Source organism: Portunus trituberculatus, chromosome 27, assembly GCF_017591435.1.
Source record: "Portunus trituberculatus isolate SZX2019 chromosome 27, ASM1759143v1, whole genome shotgun sequence".
NCBI lineage: Eukaryota > Metazoa > Arthropoda > Malacostraca > Decapoda > Portunidae > Portunus > Portunus trituberculatus.
Genome location: NC_059281.1, coordinates 16575559 through 16597401, shown reverse-complemented (window position 1 = coordinate 16597401; position 21843 = coordinate 16575559). Strand labels below are relative to the sequence as shown.

Here is a 21843-nt window from a genome sequence, read left to right as displayed (position 1 = left end):
ATGGAGAGAAAGGGGTGAGGACGGCAGAACAAGGAAGGAAATTGCGAGGGACGTGGAGTGAGTATACAGGACTTTTCCAGCGGCGTGGATGGACTGTGTATGGAGACGGATGGTGGAGGCTGGGACGAGTAAGGAAGGTGAATGAGACTAACAAGCTCGAGGAAGGGTTAGGGAAGAGAGAGGAAATGGAAAATCACAATAGGTGAGGCAAGATAGACGAGAAAATGGCAATTGAGACGCGATAGGATGGAACAGGACGGGTGTGGGAACGGGGCCGGGGAGACGAGGAGCTCAGAAGGGCTGAGTATTCACAAGTGTGGTGTGCAATGGAACAAAAGAGAGACGTTGACAAAGTACCTTTACTAGGAGTAGGCAGTAGTCACCTGCCGCCCGGTGGAATACTCCAGGAGAGGTACTTACGGGGATGTAGGCAGTGCTGCAGACTGAGTGATTCCCCGTGTCCTCTCTTCCCGGTTCCCTTTGTGGTCTCATTTATACAATTGAGCAGCTGCAGCCTGCCCTCTAAAGACAACTTCTACTACTTCCTACACTACACTACAACACCTTACACTTTTACACTCTCTTCAAATCAAAATTTAATAATGGCTTTACCACGCCCTGCCTCGGAGTCCCCTCTGGGAGGGGACCATAAATGTCCCCAGGTCGGACTGCCCTCTGCTGTCGACCTTGGGTGTCTTGACACTTCATCTAATACTTTCACTATCAATTTCTGCAACATTCGTGGCCTTCGTTCTAATTTTCAATCTGTGGAACACCACCTCTCCTCTACTAAACCTCATCTTCTCTTCCTAACTGAAACACAGTTGTCTGTGACTACTGACAGCAGCCCCTTTTCTGTTCCCTCCTACTTGCTCTATCCTCATTTTCAATCCAAAGCTGGATGTTGCGCATACGTGCGTAACGACACCACTTGCTCTCGTGCCCACAATCTTGAATCTTCAGAATTTTCTACCATCTGGCTAAGACTTCAATGTCACTCTCTAACTAAATTCATCTGTGCTGTATACCTCTCACCTAATTCCTCTGACTATGTAAAATTCTTTGACTATTTGACTTCCAAGGTGGAGCACATCTTATCTCACTTTCCTTTTGCTGAGATCTCCATTTTAGGGATTTCAATGTTCACCACCAGCTTTGGCTTTCATCTTCTTTCACTGACCAACCTGGTGAACAAACCTTCAACTTTGCTATCCTTCATGACCTAGAGCAGCTAGTGCAGTTCCCTACCCGTATTCCTGACCGCCTTGGAGACACGCCCAACATTCTTGATCTTTTCCTAACCTCCAACCCTTCTGCTTACTCTGTTAAACTTTCCTCTCCGTTGGGCTCCTCCGACCACAATCTAATTTCCGTTACCTGTTCTATCACTCCAGTGCAGCCTCAGGACCCGCCTAAGCGGAGGTGCTTCTGGCATTTTAACTCTGCTAAGTGGGAGGAACTAAGGCAGTACTATTCTGATTTCCTTGGGATGATTATTGTTTTCATGTCAGAGATCCTTCTCTTTGTGCCGAGCGCATAACAGAGGTGATTATCTCTGGCATGGAGCTATACATTCCTCATACTTTCTCTAACCCTAAAGCTAAAAAGCCTTGGTTTAACTCTGCTTGTTCTCGTGCTGTCAATGATAGAGAGGCGGCTCACAAACGGTTCCGTAGCCATCCAACTGCTGAAACTCATGCCCTATATATTTCTGCCCGTAATCATGCCAAATCTATTCTCCAACTTACTAAAAACTCTTTCATCAATAGAAAATGTCAAAGTCTTTCCAATTCTAACTCCTCTCGAGATTTCTGGCATCTAGCCAATAATATCTCTAACAACTTTACTTCTTCGTCTTTCCCTCCTTTACTTCATCCAGATGGCTCTACAGCTGTCTCTTCTTTTCTAAAGCTGAACTCTTCGCTCAAACCTTTGCTACCAACTCAACTTTGGATGATTCTGGGCATATTCCTCCTACTCCTCCACCCTCTGACTACTTCATCCCTAAAATTAAAATTCTTTATAAAGACGTTTTCCTGGCCCTCTCTGGCCTTGATTCTCGGAAGGCTTACGGTCCGGATGGAGTCCCTCCTGTTGTTCTCAAAACTGTGCTTCCGAACTCGCTCACTGCCTGGTCAAACTCTTTCATCTGTGTCTCTACTTCTATTTATCCTTCTTGCTGGAAGTTTGCTCACATTCAACCTGTCCCTAAAAAGGTGACCACTCCAATCCTTCTAACTACCGCCCTATAGCTTTGATTTCCTGCCTTTCTAAAGCCTTTGAGTCTATCCTTAATAGGAAGATAATGAGGCATCTATCAGCTCACAACCTTCTCTCTGATTGCCAGTATGGTTTCCGTAAAGGCAGATCTACTGGTGATCTTCTTACTTTCCTAACTGAATCTTGGTCATCCTCTTTAGGGACTTCGGTGAAACCTTTGCTGTCGGCCTTGACATATCGAAAGCCTTCGATAGAGTCTGGCACAAATCTTTAATTTCTAAACTACCCTCCTACGGATTCTATCCTTCTCTCTGTACCTTCATCTCCAGTTTCCTTTCCGATCGTTCTATTGCTGCTGTAGTAGACGGTCACTGTTCTTCCCTAAAACTATCAACAGTGGTGTTCCACAGGGTTCTGTCCTATCACCCACTCTCTTTCTATTATTCATCAATGATCTCCTAAATCTGACTCAATGCCCTATCCACTCCTATGCTGATGATACCACCTTGCATTATTCAACAGCGTTCAACAGACGCCCAACCCAACAACAATTAAATGACTCAAGGCGAGATGCTATAGGACGCCTAACTTCTGATCTTTCACTTGTTTCTGATTGGGGCAGAGAAAACCTGGTTTTGTTCAATGCCTCAAAACTCAATTTCTACAACTATCTACTCGACATAACCTTCCAGACAACTATCCTCTCTTCTTCAATAACACTCAACTTCCCTCTCCTCTACATTAAACACACTCGGTCTATCCTTCACTAAAAATCTAAACTGGAAATTTCACATCTCTACTCTTGCTAAATCAGCTTCCAAGAAGTTAGGTGTCCTGTGGCGTCTTCGTCCATTTTTCTCCCTCCCAGCTGCTTGCTCTGTACAAGGGCCTTATCCGCCCGTGTATGGAGTATGGCTCTCATGTCTGGGGGATCCACACACAGCTTTACTAAACAAGGTGGAATCTAAAGCTTTTCGTCTTATCAACTCTTCTCCTCTAACTGACTGTCTTGATTCTTTAAGTCACCGCCGCAATGTTGCATCTTTATCTGTCTTCTACCGCTGTTTTCATGCTGTCTGCTCTTCTGAACTTGCTAACTGCATGCCTTCCCCTCCTGCGGCCTCGCTGCACAAGACTCTCTACTTCTTCTCATCCCTATTCTGTCCATCTTCCTAATGCAAGAGTTAACCAGTATCTTCACTCCTTCATTCCCTACACTGGTAAACTCTGGAACTCTCTACCTGTGTCTGTATTTCCACCTGCCTATGACTTAAACTCTTTCAAAAGAGGAGTGTCAAGACACCTCTTACGTTAACTGGACCCTCCTTTTAGATTTTTTGTTTTTCTTTCTCCTACTTTCCTCTTAACAGGGCCTGGCAACCAGCGGATTTTTTTTTTCCAACACTGTTTTCCCTTGGCCAGTGCCCTTGTAATGTAAAAAAAAAAAAAAAAAAAAAAAAAAAAAACTCTTTTGACAGCTAGACCCGCAGTTTTTTAAGATTCATAGCACTGTAAAAACTTGTTTGCATGGTCACACTGAAAAAGACAAATAGAAAGAGAGAACAGAAATCGAAGTTTTGTTTTTTTCTTTTAAGTTACGGAAGTATTTGATACACTACTACAAAAATGTTTAAAAAGTGTTTCACGTAATTATGAGGAAATATATTCACTAGTGAAAGGGTTAACGATGAAAATATTACGACGTGGATATAATGATTTTTGTTTGGACGTCATCGTGGAGTGCGTGAGGGCGCGGATGCTGAGTGCGCGTCTCGGCGCCGCGCCAACCTTTCACACGTCAGCTGCACTCGCCAGAGAGAATGGAGTTACTTTTTTCATCACATTTTTAAACCTCCATCTGAATTCTAATTGCGCTTATGATAATTTATGAGGCCATCGATACATGTTTGAATCATTCTATTGCGGTAGCGGCTGGAGTGTGCGGCCAGGAGGGAGGAAACGAACACAGAAACATTCACTTACTCGAAATAGAAAAAGAAAGTCCTTGTCTGTACGATGCTTTGCCGTATTTCACCATTACATAGAAAATAAAAACTTGGTATATGATCACGTTTGTCACAATGTTTTGAACGCATATTTAGTCATAAATACTGAGGGATTCACTTTGTTTCATCTACATGTCTGCTAGCAGTGCATTGAGTTCTGTCACGCCCCACCCCAGTTTGGCCTTGGGCTCGTGACCAGCCCACCGAGCACCGCCGCCACCCAAACACTCCCCCTAATGATCACTGCGCCACACTCACGCCCCTCACTCGTTTTATTTCCACACTATATCACACATGTTCTTTTTCCTCCCTCTGCGCGTGGAAGGAGGAGCACTAAATAACCCGGAGAAGTAATGAAAATTTATTCTGAAAAAGATAAAGAAATAAATTAAACCAAATAATATTCTTATGTAAAAGTGTCAGAGGGTCTTTTTGCCATTTCTTTTTGCTAATCACTTCAAAGCCTTTGATCGTTGTTCCTTAGTGCAATGTGTCTCGCTGCTGAAGTATTACTACCAGCGTCGTGCTAATAAAACTATAAGGATTAGGAAGCATTAAGACTCTAGATCTGACCAAGTGAGGCGCTGCTTCCCTGAGCGCACAGGGATTACATGAACTTTCTCTTTCCTTCTGAATACGTGCTCGTTCACTCAGCAGTCTTACATATCGTAGTGGCTGTGATGAATGTTCCTAGTAATGACGATTGTGTGAGTCTTCACGTTTCTGTCTCTCTTTCTTCCCCCTCCATTGCATCTGTGTCAATGAAAACTGCATGTGTACACAAAGACTTTCCTTACTGTTCCTTCTCTATACACTTCAAAGAAATAATTCGCTTATGTAAACAGTTTCAGTGACTCTGTCTTTCCCAGTGTTTATTATTGATCTATGAATCCACACTGCAATAAAAAATCATTCGAGTCGTTTTAATGGAATGAGATCATACAATTCCATATCCTTTGTTAGTGAATCAAGGTAAGGCATAGTCATACTCAGAAATCAAGCACCTTCTGTGATCACCGACATCATGTCTTATGTTTTCAATCAATATCAAGTCCTGAAAGTTGTTAAGAACAGAAGAAGTGGTAGATTCCGAACAAAGACAGTCCGTAGATCAGAGGCCTTGAAAAAAAATAAATGAATAAATAAAAAAAAAAATAAATAAATAAATAAATAAATAAATAAATAAATAAATAAATAAATAAATAAAATAATATATATATATATATATATATATATATATATATATATATATATATATATATATATATATATATATATATATATATATATATATATATATATATATATATATATATATATATATATATATATATATATATATATATATGTGTGTGTGTGTGTGTGTGTGTGTGTGTGTGTGTGTGTGTGTGTGTGTGTGTGTGTGTGTGTTGTGGGTTTCACTGTTTGATCTGCTGCAGTCTCTGACGAGACAGCCAGACGTTACCCTACGGAACGAGCTCAGAGCTCATTATTTCCGATCTTCGGATAGGCCTGAGACCAGGCACACCACACACCGGGACAACAAGGTCACAACTCCTCGATTTACATACCGTACCTACTCACTGCTAGGTGAACAGGGCTACACGTGAGGCGACACACCCAAATATCTCCACCCGGCCGGGGAATCGAACCCCGGTCCTCTGGCTTGTGAAGCCAGCGCTCTAACCACTGAGCTACCAGGCCGTGTGTGTGTGTGTGTGTGTGTGTGTGTGTGTGTGTGTGTGTGTGTGTGTGTGTGTGTGTGTGTGTGTGTGTGTGTGTGTGTGTGTGTGTGTGTGTGTGTGCATATATTTCTCTTAATAAAACAAGTCAGTAAGGAAGACCTTGAAGTTACGAAAAGTAAGTTTAAATTTCATGTTCAACTAGCAAATATATATTTTTTCTATTTCCAGTCTCCCTCTCGTAATGCTGCTCTCATACCCACCCTTTCAAAAAACGAATAAATAAAAATATTGCGGCCTTTATGACACGAGTTTAATAATCATGAACTTTAGTTTTTTTTTTTTTTTTCTATTCCGTCATTCATGGAAGTCTCATGGTGAACACAAACAAGGGAGTAAAAAATTCCCATGAAAGTTCATAATTAATTAGCTCATCCCTGAAAAAAGAGCTGAGGCAGTTTGAAAAAAGTAGTACGCCGCACACCAACATAATTAATTGTCTTACTATGAAACAGGCCCGCTAATTCTGAAAAGGTGAAACGTGAAACTTTTATATGAATTTCCTCCCTAACACTCGCATACCATTCTCGATATGGGATTACTATTTCTTTTATTTATTCACTTATTTGTTTCGTAATATGACTAGCTATTAACCTATCCATATTTGTTGAATTATTATTTCTATATTTTTGTTTTTATTTCCATTTCATCTATTTATCTTTATGTATCTTTTACTTATTCATTTTCTTTAAACTCTCAGACATCAAGTCCAGACGGCTTTGCTTCATGTGCAATCCTAAACAAAAGAGACGTTGAAAACTCAGAGGCGTGCTGACGTGCCTAGCTTGTTGTGACACAGTGAGAACCCTTTCCAAGAACCACTTCACCCCCGGTGTTTTATGAAGTCTAGGTAAGCCAGGCATCATAGTTTAGCTAGAGTGTCGGTAGCTTAGGTTGTTCTGAAGCACTGAATGACCCAGGAAGGAAGAGCGAGGGCTTGGGTGCGAGCCGTGTCATGACCCTCCTCTCTGACCACACAGCTTCAACCTTTCCCATCATTATTAGTTTTTATTGGTATATACGTTGCTGATTTTCATAGACTGAACTGTTTTCACTGAGTTACTGTAATATAAAGAACTTATTGAAAAACATCTAAAGCACGACACGTTAGAGGCAATGGCGTACTGCTAAATAACATTCTTACAGCATAAAGATTATCAAGTCTATGCACAGTTCTCGCTGACATTTACCAGCCACGTAGGGAAAATAAAAAACAGAGAGGATTCTTTTACGCATTTCTGGAATAATTTTTTTACCGATATTAGAGGGAAGGGCGGAAATTCAATGTTTATATAGGTCACCAGTGTCTGTTCGGCTCACTTCACTGAAGTCAAGCATGATGATTCCTTCCCACAAAGAACAATGTGACGACGCAAAAAATTTCTTCCTTAATTAACAAGTGTGCATATAAAACTTCACTATGGCTCGACGGATCCCGGACCTTGATGTTATAATTTTCCACCAACGAGTTCCATTTACCTGTTACTTTACATTATTCAATATGATATTTTAAATTCGTTTTACTGTCTTTTCCTTTAGAGAAGCGGCGCCACACGGTATCGTTGCTGTAGCGCATTAAATCATTCCATCTAACCTTTATGTTCTGGTCTGGTGATGCTGTGCTGACACCGCCCCTCACAGCAGCACGCCCTGTCCACACAGAACTTCCCTGCTCCCTCCTCACTGCCGCGCTCCGGCCCGCCCTTCCCACCCATTACCAAGCAATATATCAAAGTTTTTTTTTTCTATCATGGTTGATTCGTTAGTTTGTATATAAAGAAACGCAGCAGAGCGAATCGATACGCAAGTTTTTCAATTAACCGAGCGGTGAGTGAAGAAATTCTTTGCGAGGGTTTCACTACGTAGAATATACAGGGTAAACTTTTTCTCGTTTTTCCGTGCTTGTACATAGTTTATTTCATTCAATATAAAAGGAAAACCCAGATACTCGCATATATATATAATTGAAACGTCCTCGTGCTGACCTTTCCACAGAATGGCTCAAGTGGTGTTTTCAGCCGCACTAATTCGTCTGCCTGTTTTGCCGGCGGCGTGTGTCAAACCCACGCAAATGATTCCATCCGCATTGTGCATCGAGGACGAGCTGCTCCCGATCCCACGCTGGGAGTAATAAGCTGTGTAATGAGAGGCTGATAGGTAAACAGACAGCCGCTTGCTATCGCTCAGTGCACACTTACTCATTTAGACGCGAATATATCGATGCACGAGATGAATGATAGACAGGTGAATAAGAGAAAAAGATAGATAAACAGATAGACAAATGGACGGCCACATAGAAACAAAGAATACCAGATACAAACACAGGCAAATCATAAACCAGATGCAGAGATATGGAGATGAGTAACGAGACAAATATACAGACATAAAGTGCTGATATATGAACATAAAGCTAGACATATGAATACAGACGAATGGATTCGCTGATATGGACTATTAGAGAGCGTGGCAAGTTAATAGTAAAGAATGGACGCAGCAGCTTTTACAGTGACAATTCATTTCACTCTTTGGAGATCAAATGCTGGACTCAAGTCAGCTGAGAAACACTCTGACCTCGATGATTCCCAAATAAGAACACGAAGATAAATACGAAGTGAAATGCATGAGGATATATTGAAAAGCTGGAAGACAGACCCGTGGAAAGATGCCAACATCGATATTTTGAGAGATATCCAAACAGATGAGATAAATGACGGAGATATGCAGGAATCGCAGCACCCGGGAGAGAGGAAAGACGGCGCGTGGTAGAGATTAATGGTTCCTGCAAGTGTGGGATTCCAGGAGCGGTTGTGAGTCTGCAGGTTTTCACGGTGGCGAGGAGGGTCGGCGAGGCGGGAAAGCTGTGTAGCCTGGCGTGCACGGTGGGGCCCGCGTGGAGGTGGACGGCAAGGTGTTTGGTGGGCAACGTTGGGGTGGCCTGGTGTGGGACTGGTCTGGTGTGGGGCTGGCCTGGTATGGAGGCTCCTTCCTATTGTGGCGAGCTCCGGCTGAAGGCACATGGTATAGGAATTGTGCTGAAAATCTTCCACGCAAGAGACGGCTCTGCGCGCGGCGGGCAAGGGACAGCCTTTTCCATTTTTTCCTCCCTTTTCAGTCTCACCAGCGTGTCGTGAAGTGTAGTGAAGCTTGTTACCAGCATGTTCACGGCAGCACCTTTACGAGAGTCCTTCCAGCCATTCGCTTGACAGGAAACCATCATGTAAATTTACTGAACATATGCTGCTTTGCGTTTTCCTGGTGTGTTATTCTATTTCCTTTACCTTTTCCTTTACCTTTGAGGCTCTTGGTGGCTGTCAACCCTAAACACACACTACTGCAGGGTCCAAGCAGTCGCATTTTACTCCCTTGTAAGTCTTGCAGCAGAAAAAGATGACAAGCTAAGGGTCTGATGGCTTTACAAGGAGAGTAGTGATCCGCGGATCCGCAGTGAGGCGGCTCATGAACTACACACTGATACTTGAGGGTTATCACATAAGACGAAAAGAAAAAGAGCGGAGGAGGCTCGGTACTCGTACATTACAACTCTGCATGCAAGTCCTCCTTAGTAACAGCGTTGCAGAGGAACCTGAAATTTAAATGTGACAATGGCACGTGTGTGTGTGTGTGTGTGTGTGTGTGTGTGTGTGTGTGTGTGTGTGTGTGTGTGTGTGTGTGTGTGTGTGTGTGTGTGTGTGTGTGTAGGTTGGTATGTGTGTGCGGATGCAGTTTATGGCATTGTCGCACGAAAGTTTTTTTTTTTTTTATTCTCACTCTCTCATTGCTCTGAAATTTGGCTCTTCCCCGGTCTGAGTGTCACTGACCTAGAGTGTTTTTAACGTGGCGTGCGGCAGGGTAACCTAAAAGATCCCCGGTACATTCACCTTGATGGTGGCGCGTCGAAAAACTCCGGTCCGTATCTAAACAAATCCCGGAAAAGTTTTTTCTCACCACGACAAAATGTCAGTAGAGCGAAGAAACAAAAGGTGACAGGTCAGTGACTTTAAGCAGCATATGAAATATGAAATATGAAAGACATCACTCTGCAAATGCAAAATAATCTTATAGAAAAACTGAAAACTAACACAAATCAAAATCCATAGGAACAGATACTATAAAAAGATCTAAGGAACGGACGCTAACAATCAACAAGAAAGTTTGTCTCATTATTCACAGCAGGAGGCAGGTTCAGTGAGGTGGGCACCCTACCTGTGACACACAAAATCTTATATCCGGGTCTAATATTGGCTAACCGACCTCAGAACTATGGATCTAGGGAGATGAACACGGCCAGGGCAGGGAGACAACATGCGCCGCACCAACACTTTTTCTGAGTGAGTGGAAAGGAACATAAAAAGAGAGAGAGAGAGAGAGAGAGAGAGAGAGAGAGAGAGAGAGAGAGAGAGAGAGAGAGAGAGAGAGAGAGAGAGAGAGAGAGAGAGAGAGAGAGAGAGAGAGAGAGAGAGAGAGAGAGAGAGAGAGAGAGAGAGAGAGAGAGAGAGAGAGAGAGAGAGAGAGAGAGAGAGAGAGAGATGAACATAACTGATATCTAGATTCGTCGGACGGAAGGAGTGAAATGTAATCAGTGTTATCCAACGGGAACTCAGAAAGCCGTGAACAACACAATCACCCGCCAGTGCAGTGTGTTTGTTGTGTTTCTAATGGAGTGACGCCCGCCGTGAAATGTAGCTACACTGTTTTTTAGGTCGTCCTCAGCCTGCGCTATTATACTAAGATAATAAGTCGTAGCGGATATCATCAAAGGAGCAAGTTAAATAAATAGCGTGTGGCGTCTAAGGTAAATATTTTTTATCATCAAATGTCACTGACTTCTGACGTAACATTTCCAGCTCTGATATCAACTGTAAACGAATTCTCCAGCCAGATTACTGTAATTCCATGACGACGGAAATAAGAGACGTGATAAAGCAACAACAAAAAGTATAAACATTTTGTTTTCCTTTCCGTCTTGGCTGCGATTGTGTAAATACCAGTGTGTATTCAAAGGCAGAGCAGAAAAACATGATGGAAAGGCAAGTGGTGGAGGACATGCGCTGGATTCCTGATTTCTTGCACTCAAAGGGACACGTTTACAGTGGATGGACAGCAAATAAAAATGTGTTGCGCAAGGAAAACCGCGTTTGTTTTGGATATAATCACAGTTAAGAAGCTGTGAATAGATAGGGAGGTGTGGGATGTGTTTGTGGAAGAGCTGTTTACAACTAAGACATGATGAGTAAAAAGGAAGGTACTTTGTGATAGATGAAGAGAAAGTGACAAAGATAAAAGACAGGAATGACATTCTTGGTAAATAAATATAAAAAAGACGTGTTTTTGTAGAGCATAGAAAAACAATGTATTTATGATGGATCAGCTCTCAGTAAGACGTGACGCATGGAGAGGAACTTTTTTGTGGTGAACCTGCGCAGTTACACACATAAGCAGGGAAGAACGAGGCTAAGGGAAGAGAAAGTCAGAGTGTCAGGGTTCTAATTCCGTCCTTCAGTACTCACAGCTCATGTCGAGGGTGACGGAGGAGCGGAGTGGCTGCGTCAGGTTGGAATTGGCAGCCTGACACGTAATGACCCGGTGGAGGTGCTGGCGGGTCAGGTCAGGCAAGGTGAGTGTGTTCCACGTGACCTGCCCTCGGGTCTCCTCACTCACGTCGTCCAGCAGTGACCCCTCGTGCCACCAGGTCACGAGCGGCAGAGGACGACCTGAGGCATGGAAATTGTGATCTCGTTTTTTACCGGAAACTTCAGATATTTGCTTCATAGTTGAATGTTTCTAGGTGAATAACTACTGGTGGTGGTGGTGGTGGTAGTGGTGGTGGTGGTGGTGGTGGTGGTGGTGGTGGTGGTGGTGGTGGTGGTGGTGGTGGTGGTGGTGGTGGTGGTGGTGGTGGTGGTGGTAACGGTGACGGTAGTGATGATGACGATGACAATGATGATCAACAAAGCATTTATTATTAATACAAACACTACTATTACTTCTATCAATACTAGTACTACTGCTATTATTACTCCTACCATAAACAACAACTATTACTACTACTGCAACTACTACTATTACTACTACAACTATTACTACTGCTACTACTACTACTACTACTACTACTACTACTACTACTACTACTACTACTACTACTACTACTACTACTACTACTACTACTACTACTACTACTACTACTACTACTACTAATAATAATAATAATAATAATAATAATAATAATAATAATAATAATAATAATAATAATACTGCTGCTACTACTACTACTACTACTACTACTACTACTACTACTACTACCTCTATACTCTAACCAGTATAGTCAACATAATCATCAAGAGAATCATTAGTCAAGTGAATCAGCATACGAAGGCCATGTCAGTAATCAGGTCATGTCGGTGACGGCGGAGGTACACAGACGATGCAGCTAGCGGTACGCGGGAAAGAGGAGGGAATTGTAGGAGAGTGAGGGGAGGGCTGCATGGACCATCTGCAGCACAAAGGGACGCAACAATACGCAACTCACGTGAAGCTGAATGCAAACCATTCGTCAGCAAGAGAAAAAGCTGATGCCTTGGATAAGATTCGAAGGAAGGATTCACAGCGGCGCCTCGCATCCCTGTCGTGTATTGCTATTCTTTATTCCAACCATTAATTTGATCACGCATTAGTCTGTGGCTATTGAAATGCAGCGACTGGCTATTTTCATCGAGCATAAAGAGACCCTCGGTGTTGCTTTTTCTCTCCATTTCCTGCTAATATTGCACCGGAATTTATATGAGAATCTAATCCCGCACGGATATATCCTCCCCTCGACACGCCGTCCCGGGAAACTGATATTCTTATCCTGAGAAGTAAAAGTAATTATATTAAACGGATATCGGTGGCAGTGGTGGTGGTAGTGATGGTGGTGGTGGTGATTGTGGTGGTGGTGATGTGGTGTAGCGGTGGTAGTGGTGGTAGCCCCAAGCCGTGAGGGTGATGGATGTAATATGAGTAACAGATAGTAATTATGGCGGCAGGATGATGATGATGATGGTGATAGTGGTGGTGGTGATCAGGGTATATAGTGATAAATGTGGCAGTGATGCTGATGCCAGTGGCGGTAGTGGTGGTGGTGGTAGCGGTGATGGTGGTGGAGGAGACCCCTCATCACAACACTCACCTCCCGTGGCCTCGCAGGTGAGAGTGACGCTGGTGCCGAGGGGAAAGGGACCGACCACTTCCCGCACCTCCCGCTGGCCCGCCTCGTACACCTGCAGCTTGTGGGGTGGCACTGGAGAGAGAGAGAGAGAGAGAGAGAGAGAGAGAGAGAGAGAGAGAGAGAGAGAGAGAGAGAGAGATGTGGATTAGCGGGGCTCCATTGGCAGGCAGGGAAGGAGGGAGGGAGGGAGGGAGGGAGGAGAGAGAGAGAGAGAGAGAGAGAGAGAGAGAGAGAGAGAGAGAGAGAGAGAGAGAGAGAGAGAGAGAGAGAGAGAGCGAGAGCGAGAGAGAGAGAGAGAGAGAGAGAGAGAGAGAGAGAGAGAGAAGGAAAGGAACACAAAGGAAAAGCTAATAAATCTATACTTTAACAATCAAGAGAAACGTTACGGCAAAGCTACACTCTGACACTGGGGAGAAGCTTGCTATCGGGGCTCCACTGTCAAGCAGGGGTGAAAGAGAAGGAGCACAAACTAACACAAACGAAAACAAACTATCAAATCTGTACCCCTGCAATTAAGAGAAAGGTTATGATAAGCCACATTCTAATTTCACCGAAGAGATATGTGATGGTAAAGATGAAGGTGAAGGAGGAAAGAAGGTAAGCGTGGAAAGGGAGACAGCTTGACAAAAAAGAAGAATTAAGGAGGGAGTATGAGAGGAGGGAGGTTAAGTAAGAAACAGGAGGTAGACTTCTTAGCTTTTTGGGGAAGAGGTTTAGCGAGGAAATGAAGGGAGATAAGCAGGAAACAGGAAACAGTAGTCTGGTTACAGAAGAGAACTGAAGGGAGTACGAGAAGGAACAAAGGAAGAGGTGGAACAAGGGAAGAAACAAGACTGGTTAGGCTTCCTATGTAGAAAAGGATTAAGGAAGACGAGGACAAGGAAGGAAAGGGGAAAGGGAAGAAAGAAAAGAAAGAGGATAGGCAATATAGGCAGGAAGGGCAACTAAGGGAAAGTAAAGGGAATGAAGGGAGGGAAGGAGAGGAACGAAAAGTTAAGAGAACTCATGGGAGGGAGGGAGGAAGGGAAGGAAGAGGGAAAGACGAAAAAGTAACAGAAAGTGGTTAGTGAGGTAACTACATAAGGGAGAAAAAAAGAAAGGAAGTGAAAAAAAGAAAAAGGAGAGAAAGAAAGAAAGAAAAGGAGGGATGAGACTCGTTTGTGAGGGCAGGAGGGTGGAAAGGAAGAAAAAAGAACGGAAACTTTTAGCAAGGGCAGAAAAGAACCGAAGAAAAGAAGCAAAGTGAAGGTGGACGAGGAAAAGGAAGGAATGGCAAGGAATATTAACTGTTGGGGAAGAAGAGGTGCATGGAGGTGGAGGAAGAAAGAGGAGGAGGGGGATGTTATTGCTGCAGGGAGAGGAGGGAGGGAAGGAGAGAAGAAAGAAGGGCAGGAGGGAGAGAATAAAGGTAAGGAGTTATTCCAGAGAGAGAGAGAGAGAGAGAGAGAGATGTGTGTGTATATACGTGTGTTTGATGTCATGCAGGAGAGAGGAGGAATATGACCGGAGCAACAGTCATGGGAAAAGTTACCACACACACACACACACACACACACACTACGAGGCGGCATCCCCAAACTGGTCCAATGAGAATAGTAAAAGGGCTTTATATACGCACGTTCCAGCATCCTCCCGCTTTCTAAATTACTAAGTTCCTCTGGTGCAGTTCAGACTCCGGTGGCAAATATCATTGACGTTAACACAAAACTTTTCTCCTAATATGATTTGGGAACGAGGAGTTTCGCTACACAGTTGCTCATATTTGGGTCGAGTCACTGACACCGAGGCTAAAGGCTAAGGGCTAAGGGCTGGAGGCTGAGAGTCGAGGGTCGAGGGCTAAGGCTTTGGTGAGTGTCACGATGCCTGGATGCCTTCATGGGGAGAAAGGCGTCGGTCGTCCGCACCTTGACTGTTTAATTAAGAGATTGGAAGGAAAGCGTGGAGAGAGAAAGACGAAACGAAAAGGAAGAAAGGAAAATGAAAAATGTGTGAAAAGAAATATGACAAAAAGGAGAGAGAAAACAAAGGAACTTTTAAGGCAAAAGCGAAAGAGGAAAGAGAAATAAGCTCAAGAAAGGGAGGAAAGGAAAGAGAAATGTATGAAAAGAAAGAGAGCAGTAAGGAAGCAGGCAGGGAAAGATCTATATAGAGAAAAGGAGAAAACCAAGGTGTTTAATTAAGAGACAGGCAAGGAAAGCAGAGATAAGAACGAGAAAGGAAGGAAGAAATGAAAACAGAAAATGTATGAAAAGAAAGAGAGCAGTAAGGAAGAATGGAGGGCAAGAAGAACTATAAACAAGAAGACAAAAGAAGGAAGCTGTTTAATTAAGACACCAAAAAAAGAAAAGGGCGATAAAAAAAACGGGAAGAAAAGAAAAACAGAAAATCAGCAAAAACGAAGTAAGGCAGTAAGGAAGATGGGAAAGCGAGAGGAATATAAGGAGGAGAAAAGAAAGGACCTAAAAAAATACACAATAATTAGTGAGTCACTCTAAAGGGTGCGAGGAAAGAGAATCGTCTCACGGCAAGCAAGGAGACATCCCGCTACACACTTTTCTCGCCTTCCCCCTTGATAGAAAATGGAACAGGCTCATTGTCCCTATTTTTGCCCGGCGTGTGTGCGTGCGTGTGTGCGCATGTCACTGCTCCCCTGCATTGTGTTCGACTGCCGGAGCGCCCCACGTGAATATTAATGCGAGCAACGTGCATTGTGCCTGTCTTTACGGCGATGTATATATATGAATACATTACCTTCCCCAGAGTGTGGGTGGGTGGATGTGGGTGGGTGGATGGGTGGGTGAACATATGTTGGTGTCTGCCTATCTGGGTGTACGTGTAGGTATGTGGACTGTGTGTGTGTGTGTGTGTGTGTGTGTGTGTGTGTGTGTGTGTGTGTGTGTGTGTGTGTGTGTGTGTGTGTGTGTGTGTGTGTGTGTGTGTGTGTGTGTGTGCAGTAGCGACATGTACTGTAAACTTCCGAAGTCAGACAACGATTATTTTGAGAGGTCTAACGTACGTGAAATCGTAAAATCTGTACCTTTTATGCACCTGGCGAGGATTGCTATGTGTTTGTCTTATCACAGATGTACATAACACACTGCTATGCTTTTAAAGTGCCACGCGTTGAAAAACCAGCTTCCAGGAACAAGAATGTGAAGCTTGGAACACTTTTCCTAACAACTTTATACTTCAAACGAAACAAAAAGGAACACGAGTATCATTGTTTTATTACTTATTCTTGTACTTTCCTCTCACTTCTCTGGGTATTCTACGTTCTGCCTATTTCTTTCCCGATACTTCGCGAGGCAAGTTGTGTAATGAAAAGAGCTGCTGAGGCCGTCATGAGAAACACGAGCTGGTGATACAAATTTATTCCTGGTCGCTTTCATCGCGTGGCTCGAGGTTGAAATTTGCCTGAGGATTCACAGCTGTCTTCGCCTCGCCCTGCCTTGCTGAAGAAAAAAATTTCATGTAACGAAAAGCTGTAATATGTATCTGTATCACTGGTTCCTGTTTCCCCTCAGCGCTCCCAATACAGACAGTGTACGTAGGTGTGTGTGTTTAGGTACAAAATGGGAGGAACGCAAGGAGCAGCAAAGGAAACGCGCAGGAAAGAAAACGCCGGTCAAATGTCGTCCCAGAAAGGTGAGAGGAGAAAAGTTTTGCAAGTTATGAGTTGATTCAGTTCTCAAGATAACTTCGAACTTATCCTCTTGAAAATTTTAGTTGTATAAATGAACTATATACTCTAAAAAATATATGATATACACACACACACACACACACACACACACACACACACACATAATAATAATTATCATTATTATTATTATTATTATTATTATTATTATTATTATTATTACTATTATTATTATCATTATTATTAGCATTATTAATAGTATTACTATTAGTAGTAGAAGCAGAAGTAGAAGTAGAAGTAGAAGTAGTAGTAGTAGTAGTAGTTGTAGTCGTAATCGTGGTAGTAGTAGTAGTAGTAGTAGAAGTAGAAGTAGTAGTAGTAGTAGTAGTAGTAGTAGTAGTAGTAGTAGTAGTAGTAGTAGTAGTATCATAATTATTATTATTATTATTATTATTATTATTATTATTATTATTATTATTATTATTATTATTATTATTATTATTATTATCATTTTCATTGTTATTATTGTTATTATCGCTGCAATTATTACTATTATTATCATTACCATCATTATTACCATCATTATTGTCATTACTGTTGTTATCAAAAGCATTATAACAACAACATCAACTACTACTACTACTACTACTACTACTACTACTACTACTTCTACAACTATTACTACTACTTCTACAACTACTACTACTACTTCGATCTTTTCCCGCTCTGGCAAGCCGCTGCCGGCACATTCTCCCCGTGATAGATCCGTCTCCCCGGCAGCGGATCAGTCAACAAGAAGGCCGTGGAGGGCGCCCCGGGTGGCAGCGGCGCGCCAAGCCTCTTTTCCCTGCTTGTACTCAGCCAGTCAACCGACACAACCGCGGGCGCTGTGCTTGTGTCGTGGAAATGGCAACAGAGTGAAAAATATTCGTTGCGAGTTTGATCCACGAGAGAAGTTTTTTTCAGAGTAAGTCCTCGCCTGTCTGTGTTTGACGAGTAAGGACTGTCAGTGTTGGTATTTGCCAAATGTGCTTTCGCTACTTTTAAACTTGCAGAACGGCAGTTTTGCCGCACATTCGCGGCGGCGGGTGGAGGAGAAGGCCACGTCCAGGGCGACAATATGATTTCATAAAGGTGAGGTGAGAGACGAGAGGCGCTTTGTGGTCAGGTAAAGGGGAGGGAAGAGGGAAGCTTTGCATTCACCGGCAGCAGCTGTGAAGGAGCAGAATACAGGTGCACATAAGTCACACCCTATTGTGATTTGGAATAAGCAAATACACGCACCGCCTCGACCAGTGAAGTATGACAAGTATCTTCCATGTATTGTATTTCTCTCCGACAGTGACAAAGGAATATTTTCGTGTGCTTTACGCGTTTGTTCGCGTGTGTGTGTGTGTGTGTGTGTGTGTGTGTGTGTGTGTGTGTGTGTGTGTGTGTGTGTGTGTGTGTGTGTGTGTGTGTGTGTGTGTGTGTGTGGTTCTGTTGTCGTGTTTCTCGTCCATGTGTAGCTGTCTGTTTCTACTCATGCGTTATTCCTTCAATCTGTCTGTAAGAGTGTGCATTGTGGAAACACTTGAACTGCAGTGTATTTCCAAAAAGCAGAGGAGGTACAAGAGGGAGAGGAGGGGGGAGTTACAATGGTGAGGGAAGATGTGGAGGAGGATGAAGAGTTGGAAAGAGGGAAAAGAAAGAGAAGAGGAGGGGAGAAGAGGGAGAAGGAGGAGGAGCAAAAGAAAGAAGAGGCAGAGGTGTCGTGTCGTTGGCGGTGGTGACGGAGGACCAGAAAAGAAAAGAAAGAATGGAAAGAAAAAGGAGAAGGAGGAGGAGGAGGAGGAGGAGGAGGAGGAGGAGGGCAACAACGCCTAAGAGAAGCAGGACAAAGATGAAGGAACCGTGAGAGAGAGAGAGAGAGAGAGAGAGAGAGAGAGAGAGAGAGAGAGAGAGAGAGAGAGAGAGAGAGAGAGAGAGAGAGAGAGAGAGACAAAAAAAGAAAAGGAGAAACAAAGACACAACAAGAAGGAAAAAGAAAAGGACTAATAAAACAAACACGCCACCTCCCGCGGGGCTCAGGACACTTACCCACGACCAGCAGCTTGACTTGAAGATTCCTAGTGGGGGACCTTCTGAAATCCACTCGGCAACGATATTCCCCGTGGTCCTGCGGCTCGACACGAATAATGTGGAGACCGGTGGGCGTGGAGGTCAGGTTAAAGTGCGCTCTCTCCCCCAGCGCCGACCAGTGCATGGAGGAGCTGAGCGTCCCGGTGCGAGAGTCGATGCTGAGGAGGAAAAGAGCAAAACATGACAATAACAGTGAAGGCGCCGCGTGTAGGATGGCAGGGCGGGTGTCTCTCGTACAGGCCCCAATCTTCCTGCAGGGATGGACGGCCTTGTTTTTGCGTGCTCATCCTCCCCCACCACCCCCATCTCTCCTACTGTGCGAGTGTTTGTGGTGGCCAAGTGGAATAGTAATAATGGAGGGGGATGTAAGCGACTACCTGCCTGAAGGGTGAAAACAGAATTAACGAAGTGGAGAGAAGAAAGAGGTGGGATGAAAAGATGAAGAGAAAGAAGAAGCAAAAGCAGAAACATCAACAACAACAACAGCGATAACAAGTGCAATGACAACAGAGAGATAATTTGAAAGACAGACAAGGAAAGGAATGAAGACAGTTCAAACAACAAGAACAAGTGCAAGATCAAAAGATGGAGAAGAAAAATAAAGAAAGGAAAAAAGTACAACGGTGACAGTAAGAACAAGAAATAAACAATAAATAATAAAAAAAAGAAAACGAAATGAAATGATGATGATGATGATGATGAGGATGATGATGATGAGGATGATGATGATGATGATGATGATGTTGATGATGATGATGATGATGACCAAAGTAAAGCCACAAGAAAAAAAATAAAAAATAGAGAAAGATAGAAGAAATAAAGGAAAAACAAAATCAGCACACGAAACGAAAGTAAAGAAAAAAAATGTGAAATCCAACAAAACGGTCTGAACAAAAAAGGGATGATAAACTGAACAATAAAACACAAAACTTGCTGGTATTTTCTCCTCATTTCATTATGACTGATTAATTCCTTCCACAACTATTATGCTGCACAGAGAGTATTATTTCGTTTCTACTTTATAAAACGAAAGCGCTGCACTCACTTAGTAAGAAGTCATTTAAATTGATTATCCCCTCCTACACACACACACACACACACACACACACACACACACACACACACACACACACACACACAGTAATGCGAGTCAGCTATTCTCTTCACTTTTCCATTTTTTTTACTAGTTAACTCTATATGTTTATATTGTCCTTCTCTTTTCCTACGACTTGAACTTTTCTAGAAGAGGAGAATCAATACACCTCTCGGAATAATTGGCCGATTACATTCTATATATCTATTTGTTTCATTTATTTACTAATTACATCATCTCCCTTTTTTCCAAGCTGCAAGTACAGTCGAGCTATCTTTTCATTTCGTTTTATATTATCTTCCCCTGACACTTGAACACACACACACACACACACACATACACACCACTCATAAGCTCTACTTAAATTTTCTCTTTCACATCAGAGAGTTCCTTTAGGACGTGGACAAATTTAATGGAATTACAGCAGCTCGCGGTGAATGAGTCTTTGACGCCGACAAGAGATGCCATTCTCCATGAGCGAATTTTCCAGCCACTAGAATACACAACTGAGAGACTGCTGACCTCATTACTTCCAATTCAGAACAACAGCACGTAAGCTCATACTCGCATCAGCATTCACCCTGACACTAAAGCATTTTGTGGTATTTCAAAGACAGTTATTCTTTTCATATGCCTGAAAGAAAACAGAGGAATTATATTTCACCTAAGAAGAGACGCATTTCAGTAGAAACTATTTATAAATAAGTAAAAGCAAGACATCTTTCTCTGTCAACAAGTACACAAAAGTTAGTACTGCGGAAAGACCGTGACGACAGCTATACACGCCCCATGTCCAGATGACTGAGGAGTTCTACTCGTATTTCAAAGTTAGATAGAGAAGGCACTAAGTCATTCTTGTCAACTCGCACACACTTAAAAGTTTTCCTCTACGTAAAAGCAGCAGTTCTACAAAGACACTTCTGCTCCTCACATGTAAGGAAAACTGACGGAATGCGCTTCTCGGAGGAAGGGACACGTTATGCCAGAGAGGACGGCTCTTTGCTCCTCTGCTGACACATACAGCATACACGAAAGCACGCAAAGACCATTATCACCATATATAATTAGTAGCAATGTATAAACCAAGAAAAATTTCGGTTACGTGTTTTCACCAACATCCATACACATTGATAATGGAGGCAATTCTCATCTAGATACACTGGGAAAAGTCGGCGTTCCATAAGGGGCGGAAGACATAAGTCAGAAAAGGCATCACCGCCCTCCTCCTTCCTCTGTCAACACGTGGACGCTTAAAGTAAACAGAGGAGAGGAAGGTTGAGCATCACGGTAATCCACTGAGCCAATAACCTTCAATAGCCGCGTGCAATCACCGGCTGGCCATTGGCGGGTTGCAGTGGACGCAGGATGAGAGACAGTCACAGTCGCGAGTGGGTAGAAGCTTCCTGTCATCAGCATCACACCACTGGACTCTCTCACTCAAGCTTAAGCCGCTCCACCGCCTCCCATCCTATTATTTACCTTCTCCCTCTCAAGCAGAACCTTAAGTCCCTCCTGTTCCTACCTCTTCCCCATAACCGCAGCTATGTCTCCACCCTCCCTTCTCCATCTCCCTCTCTCCCTACACTCTCAAAGTGCCTCCAGTTCCTCCCATTCTCACCTTCACCCCTCCCTAAACACTAGCAATATCTCCGATCCCTCCCATTCTCATCTTCAGTCTCCCCCAGGTTACAGCACCGCCTCCCTGTCCTTCCCATTCTCCCATTCTCACCTCCGTCCCGCCCGCCTGCACTGTCCTCTCATATACATCCTCACCCCTACGAACTTTCGCGCTCAAAAACAGCGGAAGAGGCTAAATG

The 21843-nt window shown here is 43.3% G+C and overlaps 1 protein-coding gene across 5 annotated transcripts in view; it reads right to left on the bottom strand.

The window, feature by feature from the left end:
• The window catches only part of LOC123509506 (nephrin-like), a 213852-nt gene that overhangs the window by 30524 nt on the left and 161485 nt on the right, over window positions 1-21843 (bottom strand). For all 5 annotated transcript variants that reach the window (XM_045263842.1, XM_045263840.1, XM_045263843.1 and 2 more), the window contains 3 exons: window positions 18892-19091; window positions 13134-13244; window positions 11476-11679 (listed from right to left, as the gene is read on the bottom strand). In XM_045263842.1, coding sequence (XP_045119777.1) covers window positions 11476-11679; window positions 13134-13244; window positions 18892-19091 — 515 coding nt within the window. The remainder of the gene's footprint in view (window positions 1-11475; window positions 11680-13133; window positions 13245-18891; window positions 19092-21843) is intronic.